At 38.1% G+C, this 24,293-nt stretch overlaps 1 protein-coding gene and 1 long non-coding RNA gene across 2 annotated transcripts; one reads left to right on the top strand and one right to left on the bottom strand.

The window, feature by feature from the left end:
• Positions 1-1,482: 1,482 nt before the first annotated feature.
• Positions 1,483-21,276, top strand: LOC103512944 (flap endonuclease 1). The gene is made up of 16 exons (XM_026826272.1): positions 1,483-1,554; positions 1,627-1,928; positions 2,191-2,293; positions 2,613-2,617; positions 2,716-2,825; positions 3,295-3,423; positions 5,452-5,625; positions 6,572-6,575; positions 7,039-7,148; positions 7,544-7,747; positions 8,197-8,415; positions 17,303-17,476; positions 17,774-17,959; positions 19,333-19,506; positions 20,062-20,167; positions 21,144-21,276. Exons 2-15 carry the CDS (start codon positions 1,847-1,849, stop codon positions 20,149-20,151), a joined length of 1,764 nt encoding a protein of 587 aa, XP_026682073.1. The 5' UTR covers positions 1,483-1,554; positions 1,627-1,846; the 3' UTR covers positions 20,152-20,167; positions 21,144-21,276.
• Positions 3,414-4,599, bottom strand: LOC103512941. Its single transcript, XR_541571.2, has 3 exons — positions 4,581-4,599; positions 3,906-4,061; positions 3,414-3,440 (listed from the first exon to the last, which is right to left on the bottom strand). It is a non-coding gene; the product is annotated as an uncharacterized LOC103512941 (long non-coding RNA).
• Positions 21,277-24,293: the final 3,017 nt, after the last annotated feature.

Genomic DNA, 24,293 nt, shown 5'->3' with positions numbered 1-24,293 from the left:
GGTTAAATTGAGGAGGCGGGTAGCTTGTCGCCGAATGGTGGCTAAAATCCTCGTGACGAAAAGACCCAAGTTGTTAAAAGTAACGTTAAGCAACTAACCTACCTAAACCCATTAAACAAGGTTTCACAGCTAGGTATCTAGGGTTGGACTATATTTCTACGTGAACTGTTTGAGGGTGTACAATAGATCAGTTGCGCTTACTTGAGTGATGTTTCAAAGTCATGGAGCAGGAAAAATGAGGACCAACGGATTTTTTTTTTTATTTTACGACTTCTAGATCCCGAGATAAATCGATTTAAAAAATACCAGTAAATCGTGAACTTTGACGTCACGGCATACACTCCCGTAGGCGATGACGTCACATCAAATGTTCCGAGCAAAGCTCCTTTTATTAATAATATTTTCCGAATTGCAACTCCTCCATTCTTCCTGCTTATACTCTTCTTTTTCTTCTTCTATTCCTTTTATTGGTTCTTCTAATTCTTTTTTTCTTTTGTTTACATTTTCCCTTTTTCCTCACGGATTCTACGCGTTTTCTCGTTTCTTACCATTTTCTTACTCACGGATTCTACATCTGTCCGCACTTTCCGACATCCGTTCACAGAATCCACCATGTTCTAACCTCCTTGAAATACAAAATACGCCTAAATTTTGGCGCCATTCGAAAAATTCAAAAAGTAAACAAAACAGTCAAATGGCCATTTTCCGGGTTCTGAATTTTTTTGTGAGGGAAAATGGAAAAAGTTATTTCATTCTTTAAAATTTAACTCTGCCTTTATAAAATGTGCTTTCTAGGTATTCTATTGTAGTCAGAAGTCTTTAATCTCTACTCAGCATCATTAGTTTTTGATAATAGGAATTAAAATTTGAATTTTCGACCTTTTAAAGTTACTTTTTCGGAGTTTTGACCTCAGATTTGAATTTTTCACAACTTTTTACGTAGAATCGACCTTTTATTTATAATATTTTCCCAATTGCAACTCCTCCATTCTTCCTGCTTATACTCTTCTTTTTCTTCTTCTATTCCTTTTATTGGTTCTTCTAATTCCTTTTTATTGTTTCTTCTAATTCTTTTTTATTGTTTCTTCTAATTCTCTTTTTCTCTAATCCACTTCGTCTTCTGTGTCAGTATCATCCAGGTGACTCTGACTGTTTGTGCGCAAGCGTTTCTGCGCATTTTGACGTGAAATCTGACGTCACAACTCTTTGAACTTTTTCATTAGACCTATCTCCAGAAACTCTGTCGTGGTATCCTTTGTCTGATGGCAACCTGCTGGTGGGCAGGAAGGTGGCAAGCTGCATCTCTCTCTCTCTTCCGCACTTTCCGACATCCGTTCACAGAATCCACCACGTTCTAACCTCCTTGAAATACAAAATTCGCCTAAATTTTGGCGCCATTCGAAAAATTCAAAAAGTAAACAAAACAGTCAAATGGCCATTTTCCGGGTTCTGAATTTTTTATTTTTTTTTTGTGAGGGAAAATGGAATAATGGAAAAAGTTATTACATTCTTTAAAATTTAACTCTGCCTTTATAAAAAAAATGTGCTTTCTAGGTATTCTATTGTAGTCAGAAGTCTTTAATCTCTACTCAGCATCATTAGTTTTTGATAATAAATGCTTTCTAGGTATTCTATTGTAGTCAGAAGTCTTTAATCTCTACTCAGCATCATTAGTTTTTGATAATAAAGTGTTTGCTTTTAACTCCATAGAAATTAGAGTTGCTACCAAGTATTCACAGTTGTGTTCAGTATTCAAGCTGATTTTATTTCAGAGAAACCACTTGTTTGCCTGATTTAATTTAGAGTGGAGCCTTTGTTGGAATCCAGTTCGTAGTTCCTTATAAACATGGGTATTCTAGGATTGGCCAAGTTAGTGGCTGATGTAGCCCCTAGCTCGATACGAGAGAGTGAGATAAAAACACATTTTGGTGAGTCTTAAAATTTGAACATGATTTTTTTTTTAGAGGTTTGCTAAGGTCTTATTCTTATCACCCCAAAATTAAAGAGAGAAAAAAGACAGTATAGGAGAAAGCCAGTTGCTCCTCAAACAATCCTCTGTCTAGAAAAAAGCTTGTTCTAGGTGGCAATCAATCCTGCAATCTAGCACTTACATCACAGGCTCTACAATCTAGCTACCATGGCATTCTGGTTAGTTTAATAAGCTATCACATTTAATCTTTTTATTCACAGGTCGTAAAATCTGCATTGATGCTTCTATGAGTTTGTACCAGTTCCTCATTGCTGTGAGAAGTGAAGGCAATCAGCTTATGAGTGTTGACGGAGAGCCCACTAGGTGAGTAAGCCAAATCAGAAGACAGGACAGAATTTTTTTTACAAAAAACATTTTTTTTTTTTTTTTTTAAATCAAAATCTAAAAATAAAATTTCCTCACTTAGTCTCCTCTCTCTTTCTTATTAAATTTCCTCACTTAGTCTCCTCTCTCTTTCTTATTAAATTTCCTCATTTAGTCTCCTATTTCTTTCTTATTCTTTCTCTTTTTCTATCATTTTTTATCCATTCTGTTTTGATTTTTGTCTCTCTCCCCCCCCTCTCCCTCTCTCTTGAACATTTTTTTTACAAATTTCATCAAATTCAGATATTCTGTTTACAAGTTATAGTGAAACAAACTGACTAAATAAATCCAAGGGACACTGCTCTAACCACTACACCACTGATTTGTTCATATAATGGAACTCACTTTGTTCCTCCTAACAGGTGATGCTCAGGAGATTGATAAGTTCAATCGTCGTCTTGTAAGGGTATCCTCAGTACATGTGAAGGAATGCAAGGAGCTACTATCACTCATGGGTATACCTTATATTGAGGTGAGTAGGAGCCCTAGATTGCTACCCAATTTCTTAGGTGTATTGGTATTGATTTAAAGCGCCTATAGGTATTTAACAAAATGTACTTTTGACAGAGGGAACTGTAACTGCCAAGGTCTCATCGCCCCGAAGTCGAAGAGAAAAGAGTACAGGACAGGAGAGGAGAAATTCTGTCGTTCCGAGAACGAAACTTATTTGTTTAGGAAAGTGCGTCCCGGGTGGGAATCTAGCCCACGACCCAGTGCTTATAAGGCAGGGGATTTCTCTCTTTTTTGGCTGGACCCTTTCTTCTTAATACTGTCTATATGAGACCTTGGTTAGACTGTGGGGTAAAGGGACTTTTTAATCCCATTCCAGCAGTATAAACAGGATTTGTTCTATTCTTCATATTCTATCCTATTATTATTTCTAAGGCACCCATTGTATTGTAACAAAATTTATTCTATTCTATCCTATTATTATTTCTCAGGCACCGTGTGAGGCTGAGGCCCAGTGTGCTGCTATGGTAAAGGCAGGTAAAGTGTACGCTACGGCCACAGAAGATATGGATGCTCTGACATTCGGAACTAATATTCTGCTACGGCAACAGTTGTCGTGGGCCACTTTCTCAATGCACTGTTGGGAGTAAAGGAGACAAACTTTGTTGTAATTTACTACTCACTCATGGGCAAGTAAACTTTAGAAAAAAAAGGGCTTTACATGATCCCCCAAAAGGCTCAATCAAGATCAAGATCTAATGAGAAAATATATTTTAGGTGTTCAACATGGTTTCCAACTTTCATTAATATTGAGCAGACTATTTGGGACTTATGAGAATACAAAGATTTAAAGAGCCTTCACAGGGTACCCAAAGGTTCCTTCCTATGTTAATCACTTTCATTAATATTGAGCAGACTATTTGGGACTTATGAGAATACAAAGAATTAAGAAGAGCCTTCACAGGGTACCCAAAGGTTCCTTCCTATGTTAATTATTTTACAAAAATTGGACTTACTTACTGTTTGAATGGTAGATCCAGGGTTTTGTAAAAGTAAAAATAATGTATAGGTACTAGAAATGAAAAGCAAAGAGTGAACTCACCTTATGTGTATCTTTCAATTTAATCGGGAGACACATGTCACATGTATTACAATGATAATAGTTGTCTCGTCCTCCAACACGACACATACCACATCCCTCGCAATGGAACTGCTGACGATCCTCCAGGTCAAATAGGTTGCATATTAGGCATACATACTAGAAAAAAAGTAAAAAAAAAAAAAACATGACAGTTTGTTAGATATTAATAAGAAATAAATTGTATCTCATCTTACATTAACTTAGAAGTCAAGGTTTACAAAAATTCTTTAATAGGTATGCCATTTTTTTTTTAGTAGCAATGAAACATCTACTGCCTGAACATTGGACTTTATAGGTCTGAGTCATAGCATGCCCATACCATTGTAAGTTAAATGTTACCAGATATACTGATAGATTCTGACGTGACTTTGTGAAGATTCATCTTGAAAAGAAGAACACCAGTAACTTATACTCTTCACAGTTATCAGATAGGTTAGAAGAAACACAAACATATCCAATTAAGTGCTGGTTAAACACAAGACCACTTGAAAATTAAACATAGAATTTTTATTTCTGTTAATTCATGGAAAATTTTGTAATTTTCTGATGATGAAAGAATTTTTTTATAGCTAATCACACTGTATTTCTGTCATCTCATCACTCCATCAGTGCATGGATGAAAAGGTGGGAACTTACAACTCCAAATGGTGTTTTGTGGCTAGACATTATTAACAGCTTGTGGTGCAGAGTGGCAAAGTTGTGTTCGGAGAGATTTGACTTCTAATTAAAGCTATAAATACCTAAGAACTACAGGATCCTGAATTAATTTACTTTAAAAATACAATTTCGGCTTGAAGTTTGGAGTGATATAATAATAATAAATTAAGAATAATATACTAGAAAAAGTTTTGAACATTCCATCTTTGAAAAAATTTGAAGTACCTATTTGAACTTCGAACTTTTTTTTCTCTTGTTTACATTTTCCCTTTTTCCTCACGGATTCTACGCGTTTTCTCGTTTCTTACCATTTTCTTACTCACGGATTCTACCAAGATAGTATGAAAAATATTGTTCATAGCATTGTCCGCTCATCCATCGAGATTTTAAGAAACCACATATTTATACAATCCATGATATTCTCCATATTATCCATCAATTTACATCTTAAGTACAATAATAATCCTTTATCTCTTTCGCGGCCTAGCGCTTACAAGGCGGGCGCGCTTCCAACCAAGCTAATGAGGCCGACTAGAGTTCTTTGAACCATTTGGTAAAAACACTTTTCTCTCCTTGTTACATTATGATTTATGTTATGGTTCTCGCAAATCAAAAAAGTCATTTCTTGCTCACTTTTTTTAGCCTTAAGATTGAGAAATCACATTGAACTCAGGTACCACAAGCTTTGTACAAAAACGAAAACAGTACAGTCAAAAATGTCATTTAATGCTCACTTTTTTTAGTCTTAAGATTGAGAAATCACATAGAACTCAGGTACCATAAGCTTTGTACAAAAAGAAAAACAGTACAGTCAAAAATGTCATTTCTTGCTCACTTTTTCCTCCCGCAGCTCAAATGGTCAGACCCTGATGAAGATGGTCTGGTGAAATATCTGTGCGGGGATAAAAATTTCGCCGAGGACAGGATTCGAAACGGAGCTAAGAAGTTATTGAAGGCGCGCTCTTCCACCACACAGGGCAGACTGGATTCTTTCTTCACCATACGACGAGAAGAAAAACGGAAGGTAAGTTAATGGGAAGCTTTGCCTGCCTCGCCTTGGTGGTCTAGTGGTCAAGACGCATGCTTGGTTATCAGGAGGGCGTGGGTTCAATCCCAGTGGAGGGATGAGATTTTATTCTCAACGTTGTTTGAGAATTTGACCACCATACAAATAAAATGATATCTATCCATCCATCTAATAATGTAAATGTAAAAGCAAAAAACGACACAGCACACTAAAGAACTATAAAAAAGTAAAAATCCCAGAAAAGGCACTCTCACTCACCTTTTGCAGCGGCATAATCGACCATTAACGACGGCACAACACACAGATAAAGTCCTAATTTTCTTCCGAACTAGTCACAACTCAAAATTACCACAACTCAGAATCACAACTCTCTTCTTCGGGTCAATCAATCTGGACTAAAGCTGGACTGAGTTTGACTATCAGCAAGAAGTGTAACCTTAGCTGAAATGATTCTACTGAACTTCAGCACTTCACACGTTCGTTATCAGGGGAGGAGGCAGGGTGAGAGTTTTACCAAGTTGGTATTGTTTGAATTTGTTTTACATTGTTTGATAAAAAAAAAATGGTTTGACTTGAGGGAAAATAATGGAAACTTTGAGGTGTAGTAGATGAACCAAATATTATAGGGACTGGTCTTTGCGTCAGGGCAGTGAAAATAAAAGATCTTTTTTGCCAGCCTAGTTAGCTTAGTTGGTAGGATAAAATCCGCCCGGGCGGATTTTATCCTACCAACTAAGCTGATGGGATAATGTTCGTTCTCGGAACGGCTGGCTTTTTCCTATCCTGTCTTCCTTCTCTCTTCGATTTCGGGACGATAAGACCATAGCAGTTACAGTTCCCTCTGTCAAACCTCTTTAAAAAAAAGAAGAAGAAGAATTAGGTGGGAGTTTTATGAGTTGGACTTTTTTCCACATTTCATCAAAATCGGACAAACTGATACGAGGAGAGTAAGGGTCGAATTTTAAAACCGGATTACCTTTTAAGGGCGGTTAGGCTTAGAGTGTTCGGAGAGGTTTTAAGAATTTTTTTAAAAACTACTTTCAGTTCCTGTCTTAGTTAGTCAAACTAATTGCCCAACATTACTTTCCCACATAGAATAGCTCTCCTAGAAGCTAATCCTGACCAGGATTAAATGATAATCCGAGTTTAAAATTCGGCCCTTAGTCTCCTATTTCTTTCTTATTCTTTCCCTTTCTCTATCATTTTTTATCCATTCTGTTTTGGTTTTTCTCTCTCTCTCCCCCCCTCTCCCTCTCTCTTGAACATTTTTTACAAATTTCATCAAATTCAGATATTCTGTTTACAAGTTATAGTGAAACAAACTGACTAAATAAATCCAAGGGACACTGCTCTAACCACTACACCACTGATTTGTTCAAATAATTGAACTCACTTTGTTCCTCCTAACAGGTGATGCTCAGGAGATTGATAAGTTCAATCGTCGTCTTGTAAGGGTATCCTCAGTACATGTGAAGGAATGCAAGGAGCTACTATCACTCATGGGTATACCTTATATTGAGGTGAGTAGGAGCCCTAGATTGCTACCCAATTTGTTGGGTGTATTGGTCTATTGGTATTGATTTAAAGGACCTATAGGTATATCTGAAGTTTTCGAGTGTTAACAAATAATGTACCTTTTTTATGGAGGGAACTACATATAACAATTCAGGTCTTATCGTCGCGAGAAGGAAGACAGGATAGGAGAAAGACAGCCATTCCGAAAACGAATATCCATTCAGGATAAAATCCGCCCCGGCCCGGATTCAAAAATCCGCCCGGAATGGACCCCGCGACCTAGCGCTTACAAAGCAGACGCACTACGAACCAAGCAAACCATTCTGGCAGGAGATGTTCTAAGTAAATTGTAAGTAAATGAAATTTCCAAAATAAATAATTCAACTTTTTTATCCCTCAGGCACCGTGTGAGGCTGAGGCCCAATGTGCTGCTATGGTGAAGGCAGGTAAAGTGTACGCTACGGCCACAGAGGATATGGATGCTCTGACATTTGGATCTAATATTCTGCTACGACATATGACGTTTAGTGAAGCGAGGAAGTTACCCGTACAGGAGTTCCACCTGGAGAAAGTTCTGGAGGGAATGGAGTTGTCACATGAAGAGGTAAATATTTCCCAGAAAGTTCTGTACATCTGCACTATTCTATAGTTTCTTCCAGAAAGTTTGTATACTTATGTTATTTCCAAAAACGAAGTAAACTATTGTCATCAATGAATAATTGTATTTCCCTTTCGGAACCTGAAAGGATTTCCCTTCTTCTGAAGCTCATTATTTTCTCCTATTTTAAAAGAAAATCAAGCCTTAAAAGTTAGCGCGTCGTCCTCGTAAGCGTCAGGCCGTGGGTTCAATTCCTGCCCGGGGTGGATTTCATCCTGAACGGATAATGTTTGTTCTCGGAACGGCTGGCTTTCTCCTATCCTGTCTTCCTTCTCTGTTCGGTTTCGGGATGATAAGACCTTCTTAGCAGTCATAGTTCCCTCTATAAAACCTCTTATAAAGAAAGGTAAGGTATATTCTATTTTATTTTATTCCTGGTTTTCCATATTTCACAGTTCATCGACCTGTGCATACTCCTGGGCTGTGATTACTGTGATAGTATTCGGGGCATAGGTCCGAAGCGTGCTATTGAGCTGATCAAAGAACATCGCTCTATAGAGAAGATCCTGGAGAATATAGACACCAAGAAGTATACGGTACCAGAGGGATGGTTGTATAAGGAGGCGAGAGAACTGTTCAGACACCCGGAAGTTGCTGATCCGGAGACGATTGAGGTGAGTATTTAAATGGTTCGGTCAGCTCCCATGGCGTAGTGGTCACTGCGCTCTCCTTGCACGCGGGAGACCCGGGTTCGATTCCCGGCGGGGTCAAGAAATTTGTATCATGCAAATGATTGATACCGTGACTGGCTGTTGCGGGGCCCACTCAGCCTCGTGAGGAAAATGAGTAGCTATGTAATATAATGCGTATAGCGACCGGTGCCAGCATGGTAGGTAAACATTGGATTTTAGGATTATTGAGATATTGGAAAAATCCTACAATGCTGTAAAAAAAAAAAAAAAAAAAAAAAAAGAAAAAAATATCAAGCTACATTTTTACCAACAAGTTTTCTCTCTCTCAAGAAGTACCTATTTCATTAAAGAAGAGCCGGCCAGTCTATTTAGCATGAAGGGTAGCGCATCACAGACCTCATGGGCTCTTCAGAAAGAGAACTAAATAATTATAAAAACGAATATAAAATACAAACATAATCGGAATATTTCATTTTAGGTAATAATAATAATAGTTTATTTTGTATACTTTACCTAGCTAGTTAATTTAAAACCACTATTTTACAGCTCAAAGTTTAAAACCAGCCAGCCTAGTTAGCTTAGTTGGTAGTGGGTCTGCCTTGTAAGCGCTAGGCCGCGGGTTCGATTCCCGCCCGGGGCGGATTTTATCCTGATGGGATAATGTTCGTTCTCGGAACGGCTGGCTTTCTCCTATCCTGTCTTCCTTCTCTCTCCGATTTCGGGACGATAAGACCCTAGAGTTACAGTTCCCTCTGTCAAACCTCTTAAAAAAAAAAAAAAAAAAAAAAAAAAAAAAAAAAAAAAAAAAAAACAAAAAAACAAAACTCTTTTTCTTTACTAAATTTTTCGCTGTCACAGTCCAACCAAATTTTGTTTCGCAAATTTTCTTTGGCAGTTAGTTGCTCTCTAACTTTTTACGGTACTTTTTACCAACGTGCTATCCCCGCTGGTTATTGGGTTTAATGACTGCCTCTTTCCGGCGATAAGCTACTCACATAAACCTCACCCAACCTGAGTGGGGCCGGTTGTATTGTTTTTAAAATGTTTGTACCTATACAATACAGTGTTCGTTTTAAACTTTTTTTTTAAGAGGTTTGACAGAGGGAACTGTAACTGCTATGGTCTTATCGTCCCGAAATCGAATATCGAAGAGAAAAGGAAGACAGGATAGGGAGAAAGCCAGCCGTTCCGAGAACGAACATTATCCCATCAGGATAAAATCCGCCCCGGGCGGGAATCGAACCCGCGGTCTAGCGCCGTTCCGAGAACGAACATTATCCAGGATAAAATCCGCCCCGGGCGGGAATCGAACCCGCGGCCTAGCGCTTACCGAGGCACACGCACAACCAACTTAGCTAACTAGGCTGGCTGAAAATGGGGTTTTAGTTACCTGATTCTTGACCATTGGGTTTCTTTATCCTACAGGTATTATAACTACCACAGTGTTCACACTTCAGACCTATGATATGATAGAGGACTTTGGATTCCTGAAACAGAGAGGGCAATAATGACAATTTGGAGGTTGGTGGTTTGAGCCCAAGTCAAGATATATTTTTTTATTGAGGTGTGTGTCAAATGGGGAACAGTACTTTTGACAAGCATATGAATAACGTAAAAAAAAAACTATGTATGAGAGATTGTATAGTAGGTATTTAATTTTCAATTCAATTTTATAACTCGAATTTTGATTGCAACCATTTCAAAGAGTTAAGGGTTACTTTCCAATGTTTTCGTGTTGAAGTATTATGTCTCTTCTTGCCCATCAGATGAGAGACATCATGCTATGATACAGACCACACGAGGTTAATGTAGCAGTTGTTTTATTGCTATGAAATAAAATTGGTGATGAACACACACTTTTTTCTCTTCTTTCTCTAAGTAAGCGAAATTGTCAAACTTTCCTCAATTACCTTATGACAATCCTTACACAGGACATAGAGTATCACATTCTTGTATTCCTCCGGCATCGGAGTGGATGCAATCTCCTCGTCCATTTGTCTCCACAGCGGTGTCATGTCCATCATCGATACGCCACACAGTGGACACGAGTAGTGACCGTTACTATGGAGCTCCTCGTAACAGGAGGTGTGGATGAGATGCCCGCACGGAGGGATGTGAGGGCAATAATGACAATTTGGAGGTTGGTGGTTTGAGCCCAAGTCAAAATATATTTTTTCATTGAGTATTTTTGTCAGTATTTTTGACAAGCATATAAATATCGTAAAAAAAAACTACGTATGAGATATTGTATAGTAGGTATTTAATTTTCAATTCAATTTTATAACTCGAATTTTGATTGCAACCATTTCAAAGGGTTAAGTATTATGCCTCTTCTTGCCCATCAGATGAGAGACATCATGCTATGATACAGACCACACAAGGTTAACGTAGCAGTTGTTTTATTGCTATGAAATAAAATTGGGGGTGAACACACACTTTTTTCTCTCCTTTCTCTAAGTAAACGAAATTGTCAAACTTTCCTCAATTACCTTATGACAATCCTTGCACAGAACATAGAGTATCACATTCCTGTACTCCTCCGGCATCGGAGTGGATGCAATCTCCTCGTCCATTTGTCTCCACAGCGGTGTCATGTCCATCATTGACACACCACACAGGAAAATGCGGTTTTAGTTACCTGATTCTTGACCATTGGGTTTCTTTATCCTGCATGTATTATAACTACCACAGTGTTCACACTTCAGACCAATGATATGATAGAGGACTTTGGATTCCTGAAACAGAGAGGACAATAATGACAATTTGGAGGTTGGTGGTTTGAGCCCAAGTCAAGATATATTTTTTTATTGAGGTGTGTGTCAAATGGGGAACAGTATTTTTGACAAGCATATATTATGAATAACGTAAAAAAAAACTACGTATGAGAGATTGTATAGTAGGTATTTAATTTTAAATTTAATTTTATAACTCGAATTTTGATTGCAACCATTTCAAAGGGTTAAGGGTTACTTCCCCATGTTCTCATGTTGAAGTATTATATGTCTCTTCTTGCCCATCAGATGAGAGACATCATGCTATGATACAGACCACACGAGGTTAATGTAGCAGTTGTTTTATTGCTATGAAATAAAATTGGTGATGAACACACACTTTCTTCTCTTCTTTCTCTAAGTAAGCGAAATTGTCAAACTTTCCTCAATTACCTTATGACAATCCTTGCACAGGACATAGAGTATCACATTCTTGTACTCCTCCGGCATCGGAGTGGATGCAATCTCCTCGTCCATTTGTCTCCACAGCGGTGTCATGTCCATCATTGACACACCACACAGTGGACACGAGTAGTGACCGTTACTATGGAGCTCCTCGTAACAGGAGGTGTGGATGAGATGCCCGCACGGAGGGATGTGAGTCCACACAGTGGACACGAGTAGTGACCGTTACTATGGAGCTCCTCGTAACAGGAGGTGTGGATGAGATGCCCGCACGGAGGGATGTGAGATGGGATACGAGAGGAGTGAAGGTCTTCCAGACACACGGCACAGTTGTCGTGGGCCACTTTCTCAATGCACTGTTGGGAGTAAAGGAGACAAACTTTGTTGTAATTTACTACTCACTCATGGGCATGTGAACTTTAGAAAAAAAGGGCTTTACATGATCCCCCAAAGGCTCAATCAAAATTTAATGAGAAAATATATTTTAGGTGTTCAACATGGTTTCCAACTTTCATTAATATTGAGCAGACAATTTGGGACTTATGAGAATACAAAGAATTAAAAGAGCCTTCACAGGGTACCCAAAGGTTCCTTCCTATGTTAATTATTTTACAAAAATTGGACTTACTTACTGTTTGAATGGTAGATCCAGGGTTTTGTAAAAGTAAAAATAATGTATAGGTCTTATACTTATGTTATTTCCAAAAACAAAGTAAACTATTGTAAGTAATCAATGAATAATTGTATTTCCCTTTCGGAACCTGAAGAAAATCCAGCCTCAAAAGTTAGCGCGTCGTCCTTGTAAGCGTCAGGCCGCGGGTTCAATTCCTGCCCGGGGTGGATTTTATCCTGAACGGATAATGTTTGTTCTCAGAACGGCTGGCTTTAATCGGGAGGCACATGTCACATGTATTACAATGATAATAGTTGTCTCGTCCTCCAACACGACACATACCACATCCCTCACAATGGAACTGCTGACGATCCTCCAGGTCAAATAGGTTGCATATTAGGCATACATACTAGAAAAAAAGAAAAAAAAAAAAAAAACATGACAGTTAGTTAGAAATCTGCCCGGGGTGTTTTCTCGGAACGGTTGGCTTTCTCCTACTCTGTCTTCCTTCTCTATTCGGTTTAGGGATGATAAGACCTTCTTAGCAGTTAAAGTTCCCTCTATAAAACCTCTTATAAAGAAAGGTAAGGTATATTCTATTTTATTTTATTCCTGGTTTTCCACATTTCACAGTTCATCGACCTGTGCATACTCCTGGGCTGTGATTACTGTGATAGTATTCGGGGCATAGGTCCGAAGCGTGCTATTGAGCTTCTCTATTCGGTTTAGGGATGATAAGACCTTCTTAGCAGTTATAGTTCCCTCTATAAAATCTCTTATAAGGAAAGGTAAGGTATATTCTATTCTATTTTATTCCTGGTTTTCCATGTTTCACAGTTCATCGACCTGTGCATACTCCTGGGCTGTGATTACTGTGATAGTATTCGGGGCATAGGTCCGAAGCGGGCTATTGAGCTGATCAAAGAACATCGCTCAATAGAGAAGATCCTGGAGAATATAGACACCAAGAAGTACACGGTACCAGAGGGATGGTTGTATAAGGAGGCGAGAGAACTGTTCAGACACCCGGAAATTGCTGATCCGGAGACGATTGAGGTGAGTGTTTATATATTTAAATGGCTCGATTTTATAGAATCAAAAATAGACAGAATTAAACTGAAAAGAACCATTCAAAAGTATGCAAACTTAATTAAGTAGATCATAAGAAGCCAGCCTAGTTAGCTTAGTTGGTAGTGCGTCTGCCTTGTAAGCGCTAGGCCGCGGGTTCGATTTCCGCCCGGGGCGGAATTTATCTTAAGTCAATGTTTGGTGGAACAGGTCTAGTGAATTATGTGAGGAGTAATACCTGAGGCTTTCTCTAACACCTCACCCTTACAGTTCAAATATTATTATGTGATCAAGTCTCAAATTATTGAGCATACAATTCCACACCTTGGGTAGGATTGAACCTACGACCCCCGATTTACCAGGCAACTGCCTTGACCACTATGCCACTAAGGCAGATAAACAAAGGTGTTTTCATTCAACTCACCACTAGTTTGCAATTTCACCTTCATGTATTTGATCAAAAATTCCAGATGAACTGTGCCCTAAAAGCAGCATCTACACTACACTATGTCACCCAAATAACAACCTCATGATGAACATTTTTTTTTCTTTCATTCCACCAAAATCCACTGATCTTGCCCAGGTTCTTGAAATCAGTTTCAATGAATTATTCACACTTATCCTAAGTCAGTGTTTGGTGGAACAGGTCTAGTGAATTATGTGAGGAGTAATACCTGAGGCTTTCTCTAACACCTCGCCCTTACAGTTCAAATATTATGTGATCAAGTCACAAATTATTGAGGATACAAGTCCACACCTTGGGTAGGATTGAACCTACAACCCCCTATTTACCAGGCAACTGCCTTAACCACTATGCCACTAAAGCAGATAAACAAAGGTGTTTTCATTCAACTCACCACTAGTTTGCAATTTCTCTTGTAGTGTTTGCAGCCATTCTGGACTTGTTCTAGTTGATTAAAGTAGCTACTCAATTGTTCTCACGAGGCTGAGTGCATCCCGAACTTCAAGCACAGAGCCGAAAAAACTTCGACCTCGTCGGGAGTCGAACCCGGGACCTCCGGCATGCAAGCCTAGTGTGATACCCACTCGGCCAAGGAGGTTGCTAAGTTTTGTGAATTATTTGGGAACTAGGGTCCCGGTAATTATGTTCGTAATACATTTATCAGCGTGAATTGGTATTATTGATAGAGGATTTCATCTGAAGGACACCTAATAGGCACCTAGGTACTTACAGCACCTAAGTTCCTAAGTACTTGCCAGCCTACAGCCTAGTTAGCTTAGTTGGTAGTACGTCTGCCTTGTAAGCGCTAGGCCGTGGGTTCGATTCCCACCCGGGGCGGATTTTATCCTGATGGGATAATGTTCGTTCTCGGAACGGTTGTTCTAGTTCCATAGAAGCACTCTCATCTTGGCTAGACATTATTAACAGCTTGTGGTGCAGAGTGGCAAAGTTGTGTTCGGAGAGATTTGACTTCTAATTAAAGCTATAAATACCTATTATACCTAAGAACTACAGGATCCTGAATGAATTTACTTTAAAAATACAATTTCGGCTTGAAGTTTGGAGTAATATAATAATAATAAATTAAGAATAATATGCTAGAAAAAGTTTTGAACATTCCATTTTCTTTGAAAAAATTTGAACTTCGAACTTTTTTTTTTTCTTTTGTTTACATTTTCCCTTTTTCCTCACGGATTCTACGCGTTTTCTCGTTTCTTACCATTTTCTTATTCACGGATTCTACATCTTTCCGCACTTTCCGACATCCGTTCACAGTTCACAGAATCCACCATGTTCTAACCTCCTTGAAATACAAAATACGCCTAAATTTTGGCGCCATTCGAAAAATTCAAAAAGTAAACAAAACAGTCAAATGGCCATCATTTTCCGGGTTCTGAATTTTTTTGTGAGGGAATAACTTTTTCCCTCACAAAAAAATTCATTCTTTAAAATTTAACTCTGCCTTTATAAAATGTGCTTTCTAGTTTCTAGGTATTCTATTGTAGTCAGAAGTCTTTAATCTCTACTCAGCATCATTAGTTTTTGATAATAAAGTGTTTGCTTTTACTAACTCCATAGAAATTAGAGTTGCTACCAAGTAGGTATTCACAGTTGTGTTCAGTATTCAAGCTGATTTTCTTTCAGAGAAACCACTTGTTTGCCTGATTTAATTTAGAGTGGAGCCTTTGTTGGAATCCAGTTCGTAGTTCCTTATAAACATGGGTATTTTAGGATTGGCCAAGTTAGTGGCTGATGTAGCCCCTAGCTCGATACGAGAGAGTGAGATAAAAACACATTTTGGTGAGTTAAAATTTGAACATGATTTTTTTTTTTAGAGGTTTGCTAAGGTCTTATTCTTATCACCCCAAAATTAAAGAGAGAAAAAAGACAGTATAGGAGAAAGCCAGTTGCTCCTCAAACAATCCTCTGTCTAGAAAAAAGCTAGAGGTTTGCTAAGGTCTTATCACCCCAAAATTAAAGAGAGAAAAAAGACAGTATAGGAGAAAGCCAGTTGCTCCTCAAACAATCCTCTGTCTAGAAAAAAGCTTGTCCTAGGTGGCAATCAATCCTGCAATCTAGCACTTACAGCACAGGCTCTCCAATCTAGCTACCATGGCATTCTGGTTAATTTAATAAGCTATCAAATTTAATCTTTTTATTCACAGGTCGTAAAATCTGCATTGATGCTTCTATGAGTTTGTACCAGTTCCTCATTGCTGTGAGAAGTGAAGGCAATCAGCTTATGAGTGTTGACGGAGAGCCCACTAGGTGAGTAAGCCAAATCAGAAGATAGGACAGAATCAGAGTGAGAAAGAGATAGAGACAGAATCAGAGTGGGGGAGATATAGAGAAAATGATGGAAGGTGAAAGCAATAGAGAAAAAATAGAGAGCAAAGAAGGAGAGAGGAGAGAATACAAGAAAGGTAGGGCACACAGTGATGGAAAAAAAGGTGGAAGACTGAAAGCAATGAAGAAAAGGGGAAAAGAAGAAGAAAAAAGGAAGGTTGTGGAGATGGAAAATGAAAAAAAAAAAAAAAAAAAAATGAACCTCCCAGGACAGAATCAGAGTGGGGGAAATAGAGAGAAAATGATGGGAGGTGAAAGCAATAGATAAAAAATAGAGAGCAAAGAAGGAGAGAGAAGAGAATACAAAAAAGGTAGGGGACACAGTGATGAAAACTATAAAAAAAGGTGGAAGACTGAAAGCAATGAAGAAAAGGGGAGAAGAAGAAGAAGAAGAAGAAAGGAAGGTTGTGGAGATGGAAAATGAAAAAAAAAATGATAATAATAGAAAACTGTACCTACCTACTAAAGCTTTTTATGAACAAAATTCCATTACTTTCAGTCATTTGATGGGAACGTTTTATCGTACAATCCGACTCGTAGAGCATGGACTGAAACCAATCTATGTGTTTGACGGGAAGCCACCCACCTTGAAATCGGGAGAACTAAACAAGCGTATGGAGAAACGAGAGGATGCTCAAAAAGCTCTGGCCAAAGCTCAAGAACAAGGTAAAGTACACATGGTGTCCCATTCAAATAGCTGAATACAACAACTCTGTTTGGCTTGTAGTTGTAGTTTTTTTCTATGCCTAATTGTGACAAAATAGCTGTATTTTATCATGCTACTTTTTTCTCCACCAAAAAGATTCTGCTGTGGACATCCAGACTTGCTGCCACAGGCCTCTTATGTATTTTCAATGGTTATCTGAAAGAGGGCCTCTGAGTGAAATTTTGCTATTTTTTGATGAAAAAAAAAAAAAAAAAAAAAATCCAAGAAAAAAAAAAACTTCTCCTTGTTACATTATGATTTATGTTATGGTTCTGGCAAATCAAAAATGTCATTAAGATTGAGAACTCACATTGAACTCAGGTACCATAAGCTTTGTACAAAACAAAAACAGTACAGTCAAAAATGTCATTTCATGCTCACTTTTTTTTAGCCTTAAGATTGAGAACTCACATTGAACTCAGGTACCATAAGCTTTGTACAAAACAAAAACAGTACGGTCAAAAATGTCGTTTCTTGCTCACTTTTTCCTCCCGCAGCTCAAATGGTCAGACCCTGATGAGGATGGTCTGGTGAAATATCTGTGCGGGGATAAGAATTTCGCCGAGGACAGGATTCGAAACGGAGCCAAGAAGTTATTGAAGGCGCGCTCTACCACCACACAGGGCAGACTGGATTCTTTCTTCACCATACGACGAGAAGAAAAACGGAAGGTAAGTTAATGGAAAGCTTTGCCTGCCTCGCCTTGGTGGTCTAGTGGTCAAGACGCTTGCTTGGTTATCAGGAGGGAGTGGGTTCAATCCCAGTGGAGGGATGAGATTTTATTCTCAACATTGTTTGAGAATTTGACCGCAATACAAATACAATGATATCTATCCATCTATCTAATAACAGTCTACCTCCGTAATGTAAGCATAAGGTTCCACTCACACAAAAAGAGAAAACCTAGTGTCATATAAAGTGAACTAGAAAACTGCCCAACTACCTGATTCTGATTACACCTCTGATAGGCCAGTCTAGGTGTCAGTATCAGTGTCAGTATCAGTGTCAGTATCAGTGTCAGTATCAGTGTCAGTGTCAGTGTCAGTGTCAGTGTCAGTGTCAGTGTCAGTGTCAGTATCAGTATCAGTATCAGTATCAGTATCAGTATCAGTATCAGTATCAGTATCAGTGTCAGTGTCAGTGTCAGTGTCAGTGTCAGTATCAGTATTAGTATTAGTATTATTATTATTAGTATTATTTTTTTCGAAGAGATTTGACAGAGGGAACTGTAACTGCCAAGGTCTTATCGTCCCGAAAGCGGAGAGAGAAGGAATACAGGATAGGAGAAAGCGAGCCGTTCCGAGAACAAATATTATCCGTTGGGGATAAATTCCGCCCCGGGCGGGAAGCGAACCCGCGGCCTAGCGCTTACAAGGCGGGCGCGCTTCCAACCAAGTTAATGAGGCCGACTTGAGTTCTTTGAACCATTTGGTAAAAACACTTTCTTCTCCTTGTTACATTATGATGTATGTTATGGTTCTGGCAAATCAAAAATGTCATTTAATGCTCACTTTTTTTAGCCTTAAGATTGAGAAATCACATTGAACTCAGGTACCATAAGCTTTGTACAAAACAAAAACAGTACAGTCAAAAATGTCATTTCATGCTCACTTTTTTTAGCCTTAAGATTGAGAAATCACATTGAACTCAGGTACCATAAGCTTTGTACAAAACAAAAACAGTACAGTCAAAAATGTCATTTCATGCTCACTTTTTTTAGCCTTAAGATTGAGAAATCACATTGAACTCAGGTACCATAAGCTTTGTACAAAACAAAAACAGTACAGTCAAAAATGTCATTTCATGCTCACTTTTTTTAGCCTTAAGATTGAGAAATCACATTGAACTCAGGTACCATAAGCTTTGTACAAAACAAAAACAGTACAGTCAAAAATGTCATTTCATGCTCACTTTTTTTAGCCTTAAGATTGAGAAATCACATTGAACTCAGGTACCATAAGCTTTGTACAAAACAAAAACAGTACAGTCAAAAATGTCATTTCATGCTCACTTTTTTTAGCCTTAAGATTGAGAAATCACATTGAACTCAGGTACCATAAGCTTTGTACAAAACAAAAACAGTACAGTCAAAAATGTCATTTCATGCTCACTTTTTTTAGCCTTAAGATTGAGAAATCACATTGAACTCAGGTACCATAAGCTTTGTACAAAACAAAAACAGTACAGTCAAAAATGTCATTTCATGCTCACTTTTTTTAGCCTTAAGATTGAGAAATCACATTGAACTCAGGTACCATAAGCTTTGTACAAAACAAAAACAGTACAGTCAAAAATGTCATTTCATGCTCACTTTTTTTAGCCTTAAGATTGAGAAATCACATTGAACTCAGGTACCATAAGCTTTGTACAAAACAAAAACAGTACAGTCAAAAATGTCATTTCATGCTCACTTTTTTTTAGCCTTAAGATTGAGAACTCACATTGAACTCAGGTACCATAAGCTTTGTACAAAACAAAAACAGTACGGTCAAAAATGTCGTTTCTTGCTCACTTTTTCCTCCCGCAGCTCAAATGGTCAGACCCTGATGAGGATGGTCTGGTGAAATATCTGTGCGGGGATAAGAATTTCGCCGAGGACAGGATTCGAAACGGAGCCAAGAAGTTATTGAAGGCGCGCTCTACCACCACACAGGGCAGACTGGATTCTTTCTTCACCATACGACGAGAAGAAAAACGGAAGGTAAGTTAATGGAAAGCTTTGCCTGCCTCGCCTTGGTGGTCTAGTGGTCAAGACGCTTGCTTGGTTATCAGGAGGGAGTGGGTTCAATCCCAGTGGAGGGATGAGATTTTATTCTCAACATTGTTTGAGAATTTGACCACCATACAAATAAAATGATATCTATCCATCTATCTAATAATAGTCTACCTCCGTAATCTAAGCATAAGGTTCCACTCACACAAAAAGAAAAAACCTAGTGTCATATAAGTAAAGTGAACTAGAAAACTGCCCAACTACCTGATTCTGATTACACCTCTGATAGGCCAGTCTAGTAGTTAGCTTGATTGGTAGCGCGTCTGCCTTGTAAGCGCTAGGCCGCGAGTTCGATTCCCGCCGGGGGCGGATTTTATCCTGAAGGGATAATGTTCGTTCTCGGAAACGGCTAGCTTTTTCCTATCCTGTCTTCCTTCTCTCTTAGCTCTCGGGACAATGAGACCCTAGCAGTTACAGTTCCCTTTATCAAACCTCTTGAAAAAAAACTCATTTCTATATTTCTTTTTCTCTCTCTCTCCCCAGGTTGACGATCCGAAGAAAACGCCGGCCAACAAGAAAGCCAAAACCGGGAGCTCGGGAAGCGGCGGAAAATATCGAGGAAAGCCGAAGTAAAACAGAATTTGCCAAAATAAAACTCCGAACACTGCCACCGAAATTAGGAACTCGAGTTTGGCCGAAGTAAAGACCCGAGTTTTGTCGAAGTAAAAAATCCGAAGACGCCGGTTCAGTTTTGCCGAATAAGAAAGTTCAGTTTTGCCGACTTTTACCGAATTAAAAAACCCGAGTTTTGTCGAAGTAAAAAATACCGAGTTTTGCCGAAGTGTTGCTTCATGCTGTATTTCACTGTACTGTGAGATGTGATCTCATTAATACACCCTTTTTGTTTTTACTTTTTTTTTAATGTTCTTTATTCCTACCTCTATGTGTCCCTTCATGCTGTCTTTTTCAAGTTATTATTTTTTATTCCATGTGAATTTCCTTCTGAATGAAGATATTCCTACCTCTATGTGTCCCTTCATGCTGTCTTTTTCAAGTTATTATTTTTTATTCCATGTGAATTTCCTTCTGAATGAAGATATTGTTAGCTTGGTTGGTAGAGCGTCTGCCTTGTAAGCGCTAGGCCGCGAGTTCGATTCCCGCCCGGGGCGGATTTTATCCTGAAGGGATAATGTTCGTTCTCGGAAACGGCTAGCTTTTTCCTATCCTGTCCTCCTTCTCTCTTAGCTCTCGGGACAATGAGACCCTAGCAGTTACAGTTCCCTCTATCAAACCTCTTGACAAAAAACTCATTTTCTATATTTCTTTTTCTCTCTCTCCCCAGGTTGACGATCCGAAGAAAACGCCGGCCAACAAGAAAGCCAAAACCGGGAGCTCGGGAAGCGGCGGAAAATATCGGCCGAGTCCAGATCCACCAGCCAATCCCACACCCAGAGATAACACCATCATAGCGGACGCCACTTCTTGCTCGTGTGGATCCACTTGTCTGAAATATGAGAGATATGAGGATTATTAGTAAACGTAGGGTACATTGAAAGCTAGGGTAAGAAGGACCTCACTGTACTGAGACCTTCGCTTGCTTGTGTGTTTGTTCAGAATTTGCCAACGTAAAACTCCGAACACTGCCACCGAAATTAGGAACTCGAGTTTGGCCGAAGTAAAGACCCGACTTTTGTCGAAGTAAAAAATCCGAACACGCCGGAAATAAGAAAGTCCAGTTTTGCCGACTTTTACCGAATTGAAAAAACCCGAGTTTTGTCGAAGTAAAAATACCGAGTTTGGCCGAAGTGTTGCTTCATCCTGTATTTCACTGTACTGTGAGATGTGATCTCATTAATATACCCTTTTTGTTTTTACTTTTTTTTTCAATGTTCCTTATTCCTACCTCTATGTTTCCCTTCATGCTGTCTTTTTCAAGTTATTATTTTTTATTCCATGTGAAATTCCTTCTGAATGAAGATAGTTTTTAGCAGAAACGCACTATATTTTGTCTGTCATTGGTTGGGATGGTAAAATTCTGGATTTTTTTTTGTTTTTAGCAGAAACGCACTATATTTTGTCTGTCATTGGTTGGGATGGTAAAATTCTGGATTTTTTTTTTCTCTTTTGTGTAGTTGGTACTGTTGGTAGTTGCATTCACATGGGTTTGACTCTCAGGGGGTTTTTTATAGCGGATTATTTTCCGCTAAAAATCTCCAATTGTGTACATACACTACATACTAATTTGTTCATTTGTTTTGTTGAGCTATTCGTAATTAAATAGTTGATAAAGTTTTTGTATAGTACCTAATTAATTTGTTCCTTTTTTTTTAACTTTTTTTCTTTTTCACGTATCTCTTAATTTTGAGTAGATATAAGTTCTCCAGCCACATTAATGGTTAAGTAACACTGTATTGTAAGCTATTGTTACTACTGTATTCTAAAGTACCTAATAAATAAAAACACCCATAGGTTTTGTGTGTAAATAATAATATAATATCAATATTGTATTCATTTTTTGATTTATTCAAATTTGTACTAAAATAGGTATATATTTAATAATAAGATAAAAATATTAAAGATGCCTAGAAATAATATTGTTAATATTTTATCATCAAAAATTAAAAAGAAAAAAATTAAATGTCTTCCGTCTCTCTTCGATTTCGGGACGAAAAAACCTTAGCAGTTTACGATTCTCTCGATCAAACCTCTTGGAAAAAAAGTAATAAAAAATATTAACAATGGGTTACGTACTATAAAATACCAATATGGCTAAAATGAAAGAATATTGTAACGTTATGTGAAAGTGTTCAAGCAAAGGGACAGAAAAGTTAATAGGTGGGGAGCATTAAGTTTTTCTATTTTACGAGTATTATTATTATGGCACAAGAAACAAGAGTGTTTATTTGATGAATTCACTCCGACAGGTATAACATATCCACATCAAAATAAATGTAAACAATACATCTAAGATGTGAATAATTAAAATCTTCTAAATGCCAAATCTTCTGAGGACGTAAGTGATGCCCAACAAAGCACATGTCTGGATCTCATGGATATTAAAGGATCCAGGGATGGAATCAAGATCAGACTTGAGTGCTTTAGATATCGCTCCAAGGGCTCCAATGACTATTATTATTTTCTTCTCGGGGGAAGTTTTTTGTGTTACGGTATCCAAGAAATCCTCTGTTATGAGGTCCTTTACACATCTTTTAAAGAAAAATACGGAGTTGAGTTTGGTAGAGTCAAGCCTCAGAACAATAATAAACATGGAAGGTTTGGGTCTTTTTACATATCAAGGTCGAAGGACAGTTCACGAACAAAATTTGTTTAGTCAGCTGACTAAACTCTTCTCTCATTGGTGGAAATTTTCTGAAAATTATTGAAATCTTTGTTTACATTTTGCAGTCCCGGTCTGTATTTTCAATTTTCCCCGATTTCTGAATGGTTTTATGAATTTTCAAAGCCAATAATGGATAAATAAGATAAGATACTCATCGAATTTACTTGGAAGTTGTTAAAAGTAAAAGTTTCGTAAAAAAGCAGAAATAATGTTTCAAAATTTCTGTACAAATCATCCTACCCAGGAAATTATTCAAGGTCCGGCACTGGTACCAAATCAGCTGATATATAACAGCAGTGAATTACAGATTTGAAAAGTGTCTTTCGTTTTAGTCCTAAACCTTCCTTCTATGTTTATTTTTCTGAGGGTCAAGCTAAGTGATGCTTGCATACAAATTCCAAGATGGCGTATACAAGGGGAAAAATACGGAGTTACCATGAAATACATAAAGCTACGCCTTGAGGTATTGTTACTATGGAGTTCAGCCTACTTTAGAACGGAGTTCCTAGACTCTAGGACCGAGAGCCAACTCTAGAACTACGACTAGATGTGCTAGTCCCCTGCGGATCAATAAAGTTAAGTAACGTTGTGCTTGGTTGGTATTTGAATGGGAGACCATCTGGGATAACATTACTCAGCCTCGCTAGAACAAATTATTGGAATCCCAGTGGAATAACGCGACAGAAAAGCCTGCTACATTTTGCAGTCCCGGTCTGTATTTTCAATTTCCCCCGATTTCTGAATGGTTTTATGAATTTTCAAAGCCAATAATGGATAAATAAGATAAGATACCCATCGAATTTACTTGGAAGTTGTTAAAAGTAAAAGTTTCGTAAAAAAGCAGAAATGACGTTTCAAAATTTCTGTACAAATCATCCTACCCAGGAAATTATTCATGGTCCGGCACTGGTACCAAATCAGCTGATATATAACAGCAGTGAATTACAGATTTGAAAAGTGTCTTTTGTTTTAGTCCTAAACCTTCCTTCTATGTTTATTATTATTCCGAGAGTCAAGCTAAGTGATGCTTGCATACAAATTCCAAGATGGCGTATACAAGGGGAAAAATACGGAGTTACCATGAAATACATAAAGCTACGCCTTGAGGTATTGTTCCTATGGAGTTCAGACTAGTTTAGAAGGAAGTTCATAGACTCTAGGACCGAGAGCCAACTCTAGAACTACGACTAGATGTGCTAGTCCCCTACGGATTAATAAAGTTAAGTAACATTGTGCTTGGTTGGTATTCGAATGGGAGACCATCTGGGATAACATTACTCAGCCTCGCTAGAACAAATTATTGGAATCCCAGTGGAATAACGCGACAGAAAAGCCTGATATGGAATAACAAATCAATATCTCATCCTCTAAAGGAATTTTAACTAAAAACTGACATCCAAAGGTGCTACATAGCTACCTACCTACATTTTGACAA

This window comes from Diaphorina citri, unplaced genomic scaffold (assembly GCF_000475195.1).
Source record: "Diaphorina citri unplaced genomic scaffold, Diaci psyllid genome assembly version 1.1 scaffold902, whole genome shotgun sequence".
NCBI classification, from domain to species: domain Eukaryota; kingdom Metazoa; phylum Arthropoda; class Insecta; order Hemiptera; family Psyllidae; genus Diaphorina; species Diaphorina citri.
Note: the sequence above shows the minus strand (reverse complement) of the source record. Positions and strands in the feature narration are given on the sequence as shown.

What these genes read in the sequence shown, in the direction of transcription:
- LOC103512944 (XM_026826272.1), top strand. Translation starts at nt 1,847, where the DNA reads ATGGGTATTCTAGGATTGGCCAAGTTAGTGGCTGATGTAGCCCCTAGC. An exon ending in TACGGCAACAGTTGTCGTGG is followed by an intron (nt 3,424 to 5,451) that starts GCCACTTTCTCA and finishes TTCCTCCCGCAG; the next exon opens with CTCAAATGGTCAGACCCTGA. An exon ending in TGGAGTTGTCACATGAAGAG is followed by an intron (nt 7,748 to 8,196) that starts GTAAATATTTCC and finishes CATATTTCACAG; the next exon opens with TTCATCGACCTGTGCATACT.